This window comes from Borostomias antarcticus (assembly GCF_949987555.1).
Source record: "Borostomias antarcticus genome assembly, chromosome: 6".
In the NCBI taxonomy this organism is placed as follows: Eukaryota; Metazoa; Chordata; class Actinopteri; order Stomiiformes; family Stomiidae; genus Borostomias; species Borostomias antarcticus.
Window position 1 is genome coordinate 25,427,855 of NC_140239.1, and position 7,655 is coordinate 25,435,509.

Sequence of the window (7,655 nt, forward strand, 5' to 3'; positions counted from 1 at the left end):
AATGATGCCTGACGGAGCTGAAATTCTTAGGAATTCAGATGAAGTCTTATGAATATTTACAATTTTTAACCAGCCAGGTAGGGAGAACATCTGTACAGCTGAACGCCATTGTTGAGTTCTAATCGGTGGCCTGATAACCATACGCTTTTATGAGGTACTGTAAACAATTTACTTAAAACAAATTACAAGGTGCTACAATGCCCACAATTCACAGTATAACGTTGTTTTCTTTCATACTGTATTTATCGGCAAGCTGTCTATGCCCTAACTGCCTTTGTGACTCCATACTTAAGTTGAGGTTCAAAGTGTTTCCATCCATCCTGAAGCCCGTTTGGCATATAGCTATAGAACATAGGCGCGGTTGTGGAGAACAACCAAACCGTGACTTCGAGTCCAGTCCTCCCGACCGCCGTGGCTCTGGGGCAGCGAGGCCAGGCCCCCGGGTTTGTGTCTGCGGGCTCAGGCGAGGAGCTAACGCCAACGAGGCCCCGGGCGTTGGGGAGACCCCCTTAGAGGAAGCGCAGCTCCGAGAACATGTCCTCCGGGTCGCTGCACTTCTTCTGGCACACGCAGGACGTGATCCACTGCATCTTCCAGCGCACGCCGGGGCCGCCTTTGCAGGTGAAGTCCACCGTCACCAGGCGGGACTTGTTGGGGACGCAGCAGCGCTTGTCCTTGCAGACACCGCAGTAAGTGGGCCGGTACTTCTTGGTGCTGGAGCATCCGGACAGGGTCAACCTCTCCGCTTTCTTAGCCTGGAACTTGGGCTGGCACGTCTTCCCTTTCGTCATCTAGAAACGAAGACAAAGTTTCGTGTTCATATTCTCATTCATCCACATTGCTTTTTTTCCTCCACCATTACGCATCACTGAGCTACATGCGCCTTCTACTCTGAATAATGCCTTTGGTAAGCGTGTCCAGATGGTAAACGCCATTCTCATTTTTACAACCAATCATGTCATCGGCTGTCATGGTCATACAGATCATCCCTGTCCTAACGCGGCTCTGTCCACGCCCAGAGGGGGGCCTTGGGCCGGTCACCTTAACGGCCTTCAGCAGGCTCTTCTGGCATGGCCGCAGCAGGCACAGACGCCGGTCCTTCCTCATCTCGCACTTGCCGTTGTCGTTGTTGACCCGGACGGAGATGCCCAGGCCGCAAGTCTTGGAGCAGGGGCTCCACGGGGTGGTCTGGATCAGGCAGTTCTTCTTCCAGGCTAAAGGAGGATCCCTGTAAGCTTTCAGTATTACAGTTAAAAGGCACCGTGTGAACAAACACACAGAAGCACGGACCCAAGCCGTCGGCCTGCACACAGCCATGCCATGCCACGCTACCGGGTCAGAGCGATGCCCTCGGACGGATAGTTCGAGCCTCCTGGAGATGATTTCATCCGCTCAGTCGGGTCGAAATTATCCTTCGACACACCAAGATGGTTTCGGTTAGCTCTTTGTGGTGTTGGAATGCCAAGGCTTGCTAAATCACGCCGATGTGCTCTCTCTGTGCACAGCTGATTGAAGTCATATTCAATTTGTGTAGCGCCAACGTTGGAAACGGCAACCAGCCACTCGGATTCAACAGAAACCAGGATGGGTCTCATTGCGAGCTAAGCCAAGCTAAATGTACTCTTAAAACATCCAAGCATACATAAAAAGAGGCCTTTGCTGCTTTTGAAAAGTGAGCAGGGCGCTCTCTGTGGGCGTCGACTCGGCGTCCCCGCCCGTCTCCTCCGTGCCGCTGACCACAGCCAGTCACACTAAAGTCCCCTCTCTCCGCTCTCCCTGCCAAAGTAACCAAACGCCCCCCCCACCGCCCGGCCCGCTCCCTTTGACGGCAATTAGCATTCCGGCTCGTACAAGCTGGCGATTCTCCCCCGGTTTTCTCAGCAAACACACACCTGGCATGGCCATGTTGATCGTATCCTGCTGGTGCTTCCTGAGGTCCTGGGCGCCGCGGAGGCCGGCTGGCAGGCCGCCCATCAGGGGGGCGGGGCCCAGGAGGCCGGCGGGCTTCTGGACGAAGGCCGGGGTGCAGCCGATGGCCCCGGCGATGCACGTGCATTTGTACAGGGGGCTGGGCTGGAAGGCCTGGCCGTTGTCGTAGTGATCCCCGTTCAGGTCACAGCCCACCGCCATCATGTCTGAGAGGAGGGAAGGAGAAAAACGACTCAGGGCCGTGTGTGTCTGTGTGTGTGTGTGTGTGTGTGTGTGTGTGTGTGTGTGTGTCGTGTGTGTGTGTTGTGTGTGTGTGTTGTGTGTGTGTGTTGTGTGCCCCTAATAATCTCCTTTGATGATCAAAGAGCTCAAGAGGCATTGCGCAGTTCACTGGCGTGGATCTAACAACAGGCTTAGGCAGAGCCCAATCCTGACTGAGCATTGTGGGACAGTAACATTAAGTCTGTAGTAGCGCTTTGATATAATCAGAATGTGGTTACAGTCCCCCAGGGTACAAAAAAAACAAACCGTTGGTCTTCATTACATTACATTAGTCATTTTGCAGACGCTTTGGTAATACTTTACAATAAGGGTACATTAATAAGCATTAGTTAATGCATTATTAAGCATTAAGTAACAGTTAACTAATGTCTCTATTAACCATTTACTAATGTTATTTATGTTAACTAAGATTAACTCACCTAACCCTAACCCTAACCTTAACTAAGGTATTAATTAACATTAGTAACCTAACCTAACCCTAAATAAGCATTAGTTAACAGTTAACTAATGTTTTTTGTGACCCTTATTGTAAAGTGTGACCGACGCTTTTAACCAAAGCGACTGACAATAATTGCATTCAATGTAGGAAGAGCCAATGTACTACTACTTGCCAGAACTCACAAGTGCATCTTCTTTCTAAAACAAGTGACTAAGAGTATAATCTAGTGCTGAAGGCAAAGTGGGACAATAGCAATCTAGGTGATCGTCAGTCTCCTCTGTTGTGTGTGACTATGGAGTATTGAACAAAAGGACTCACAAGCGCAGACTCCGACCTCGTAGCGCGGCCTGTCGGCGGAGAAGTCGCAGTACATGCCCTTGTGGGGGTCGCAGACGTCCCTCTCGTTGCAGGGGTCGCCGGTCTGCCGCGCGCAGCTCTTGCAGCAGCCGCACCCGTCCAGCACGGAGCTGACCCCCGGGGCGCACTGGGGCCTGGCGCCGCACTTACAGGGCCAGTGGCAGAACTGCCTCCTCTCAGCGGCCGCCCTGGCGCCCCGCACCGCCGGCAGTTGCTCATGGGGGTTCTGGGCTCTGCAGAGACACTGGAGAGACGGGGGGGGGGGGTGCAAACGGGGTTCCTGGAGGGTTAATGGAAGCCGAATCTTAATTTGTGGTTCTTCCAATGCATAAGACTGTATAGGGGATAGTGATACACCGAGAAATAAACACAGCAGAAAGACAGCAATGGGTAAAGAGCACATTTCTAAACATGAGAAGATTTTTCCAAGTTCGTAGATGACCCTGATCTTTTGAAGGATTTGTAGGAAGCAAGCGTAGGACTTCAGCTTCTTAGCAGTAGGAGAAAGATCTATCATGTCAGCCCTGGAAGTGAATCAGTATTTGCAGGCAATAGGGAGTAAGTAATGTGCTGCGTTGCCAATAAGTTGACCACTTAGACCTTTTAGTCATGTAATCTGTTTCTCCTGAGTTGTTAAAAATGGCTTTCAGGACTTGGACATTCTTAAAATGGTATCCATCTTGAAATGTTCATAATTAAACCAGGGTGGGACGTCCAGTCCTTGGATGCACCGTAACCCCCCCCCCCCCCCCTCCAAAAAAAACAAAAAACAGTAGCTCCTTTGTACATGAAAATTAGCTGTTTTTACTTACAGAAAACCACTCAGAGCAACAAAACACACAATTTCAACAGTGTTTTCACATTCATTACTGTATGATGCAATCCTGTGTGGTGTCAGTTGTGTCCATATGGCAAGATCCCCTGGCACTTCTCTGCTTCCCAGGGTCACTGAGGGTTATGCCAAAAATCTGAAGCCTTTCTGTCAGGTTTAAAGAATGAGGTCATTTCATGGTGTGAAAGCAGATCTACTGAAACCTTTGAAAACACAATCCTCCTACCTTTCTGCTCAGAACCACTCTCTTTCAATTTAACCGTTGTCTTTAAATGTGAGGAGAAATCCTATTTTCCACAATGTATTTCACCACTATTGTACAATAATTTACAATTTTCCAAGCCTAAATACTGAAGCATGTATTCACAACAGTGCATTTTTGTTGAAAAGTGAAACAGGCTCAAAAAAACATATCTCTCAAAAAGACTAACCTTTTCAAATACAACATAAGCACAGCAACCTCTGTATAGCTGACATCCTACTCTCGGAGTGGCGTTGTCAACAGCCTTTCCCTGGTTCTCCACAGTAGACAGGTGTCGAGTGACTGACCAAGCTTCGTGGTCCTATCAGGGAACACGCGGAAACACAACTCTGTCTGCTATTGTGAGGTTAGAGAAAAGGAAGCCACAGCTCTTACCTGTTGAGCTAGAATGACCAGGAGGGTCCAGCAGAGTAGAGATAGCATCTTATAAGTATTAAGGTTTGTATGAGCTCCAGGAGCAGGGAGAGAGAGGAATGGGAAGGAGGGATTGAGGAAGGGGGAGTGGAGAAGAGAGATCGAGGTAGCTGACCTGTTGGGAAAGGGGGGACAAAGCGTCCCTCTGTCTCCTCTCCAAACACACCTTTCCGTGGCTTACTGATCCAAAGAAGAAATATTTGTCTTCATAACTGCTGGCGTATTCCTAGAGCCGAGCCCTGCCTACTTGTTTAGTCTGTGGACATAACCAACATAAGCACATTCATATCAGCTTACTCCGATTTTGTTGTACCTACAGTAGGCCTAAGATATTTAAAAGCACAAGCTTAATAAACTGTTAGCCATTATTTTGCTACTGTTACTTCGCAATACTCATAAATGCCATAGGCCTACATTGTTTACATTGCATACACGTTAGTTTCAAAAATAATATTATTTGCTCATGAATGAGTGCATATAAGCATGTCCCAGTTTTGGACTAGAATATATTTGAGTTCACATTCCTTCACTATTTACACAGGGTAAAAAGGTCCCTCTTAGCCTGTACGATACCTCCAGTACAGCTCCATTCACCATTCATCTGGCCAGAAATGTACGTAGGCTAACCTCCACCACATCACAAACACAAGATCTGACACATTACCTACTGGCTATATCAAATATATTCCACTTTATTTGTCTTGCAATCCTTTAAAACAAATAACGCAATTGAGTCAGTAACGGTAAAAAGGGATAAGCCAAAGTCTGCTGTAGATATCAGTTATTTAACCGATAGAGTAGGCTATAGGCCTATGAGTGTAGGCTCATCGTAATGATTACAGACAGATACATGGAAACGCAAAAACTCAGCTAGCAGGCACATTGTTGTCGGGGTGGGTAGGCTATCTCTGAAGTCCTTAAAAGACACTACAGCTACCCCAAATGCTCAGATTCATATTTGTGAAGTGAGTAATAATTGTTCCAACCCCGCCCCCAACCGATGTGTCTATGCTCAGCCCTGTTCCCTCAGATCAGTCCCTCCGCCAGAGAAGTAATGTTTTCATTCCTGGCTGTTCGTCTGTCTGTCTGTTTCTTATCATATAGGCCTATTGTTAGTGCGATATCTCAAAAAGTTATAGACAGATTTTAACATGGGCCAAGGAAGAACTTTTTAAAATTCCACGTGTATTTGCCAAAAGGGGGTGTGGCAATGGGTGTGGCATGTCACAAAAATGTACATAACTTCCGATATCTCCTATTACACGGAAGTGTGTTATGGGCTAAGGTAGAGCGCTTCAGGCCAAGGAAGAACCGATTAAATTGTTATGCCAAATTGGCCGAAAGGGGGCGTGTTCTATCACAAAAAGGTGCGTAACTTCCAAAATGGATTCACACAACACCACAAAACTTTGACAAAAAGTTTGTCATGGAACAACTTACAATGTTTCCACCCTTATGAACGAAAATGGGGTGTGGTGATGGGCATGGCCTATCATGAAAAGTTGCATAGATTTACAATGAATTAATCCTGTATAACACCACACAACTCTGAAGAAATGTTAGTCATAGGGCCAGGAAGAACAGACTTTTCATGCCGATGGGCCTTAAGGGGTGAGGCAGTGAGTGCAGCCTATAACAGAAAGGTGAAAACTTCAGAACGGATTCATGTAATACCACAAAACGTCGGTGAAATGTTTGTTATGGGGCAATAGACAACTGAATAACTGTTCACGCCAATTGTGGCGGGGGGGAGGAGGAGATGTCAAGATGGTATCTCCTTCTCCTCTCTCTCTCTTTCTGGACCACTGAGAGAGAGTCAGGGAGAGAGAGAGAGATGTCCTCTTCTCTCTCTCTCCTCTTCCATGGCTCGGAGGAGGAGGCGGTGGTGGTGGCAAATATATGAAAACTAAATAAAGATTATTTTTTTTATAATAAAAACTGATTCTGATTCTAATTGTAAGCTATAGTGATAAGATAAGATATCCATGTTAGCATATAGGAGTACTCTTATAGTTACTGTTAGCACTTCAAACTTCCACTGTGTCATCAGCTGCTGGCCCCTCTTCGCAGAGCAACCGACGTATTTTCAACCGGAGGTTTCGCGTCGCCCTGATTCAACCAGGTGTTATGCGGAATTCTGTGACCATCAGTGACCAGATCCGGTGGTCACTGATTTCCGCATGTTAATACACCGACATCTGTGATCACATTCACACATCTGTGGTCTCACATTCCGGTGCGTTGATACACAGAATACAAAGTGTTAATACACTTTGAAGCTTCAAAGCACCGCCACCACCACAGAAGAAGACTACCTCGGAAAAATAATTTCACTCGGACAGAACGCGTCTATATCTGACTTCGTAGTTTTGACCCAGATACAATTCCCTCTTTGGAGACCCTTTAGATAAGTAATTAAACTGTCATTTGAAACACTGGATGAACAACTGAAATGTGCTCTTCTATTCCACTTGAGACAAGTTCATAAGACATAAGCACACACAATGCTCCTCAAGAATGAGCGTTTAGTGGGAATGAGCTGGAATACTAGTTTAGTTGGAATGAGAGGCTACAAGTTTGGTGGGAATGATATAGAATAGAATATTACTTAATTTGCCATGTGTTACAGGTACATTGGAATTCTTGACATCGCTTGTCCTTAAGCTGAAGTTGCATGACACAGTTAAATTCAGAACCTTTAGTACACTAATTGGCCAAAAGAGCATGTGGCGGTGGGCGTGTGTCCTTGTAGGAGATCGGCGCACTACTGAGTGCATTTTCTACCTCTAAATGGTCTAAACCTTTTCTTCTTCTTTTTTCGGAAAAAGGATACCCATTGTATAAGTTAGTAGGCTACGTCATTCACAATTTAATATCTTGTTAACGACTTACTAACTCAAAATAACAACTTGGTGATCAGAATTTTCTGATATTGATCCAACACAAAGCCTGTGTTCATAAAGCCAACTTTATTGTAACATGGTGTTGTGGTCAACTTAAAAAACTAAATAAAAAAACTAAATAAAATAAAAAAGCACAGATTTAGCATAGGCCTATTTCAAATATTAAATACAAACACAGACATTCTCACAGCCCTTACACAGGGACTTCGATGAACTTCCCTGCTGTGACCTCCTTCT

The 7,655-nt window shown here is 46.2% G+C and overlaps 1 protein-coding gene across 1 annotated transcript; it reads right to left on the reverse strand.

Moving 5' to 3' along the window:
* Positions 1-509: 509 nt before the first annotated feature.
* On the reverse strand, positions 510-4,524 carry ccn6 (cellular communication network factor 6; the record flags this gene model as incomplete). The annotated part of the gene is made up of 5 exons (XM_084440287.1): positions 510-791; positions 1,042-1,235; positions 1,893-2,135; positions 2,969-3,251; positions 4,477-4,524. 5 exons carry the CDS (start codon positions 4,522-4,524, stop codon positions 510-512), a joined length of 1,050 nt encoding a protein of 349 aa, XP_084296413.1.
* Between the last annotated feature and the right edge of the window lie 3,131 nt (positions 4,525-7,655).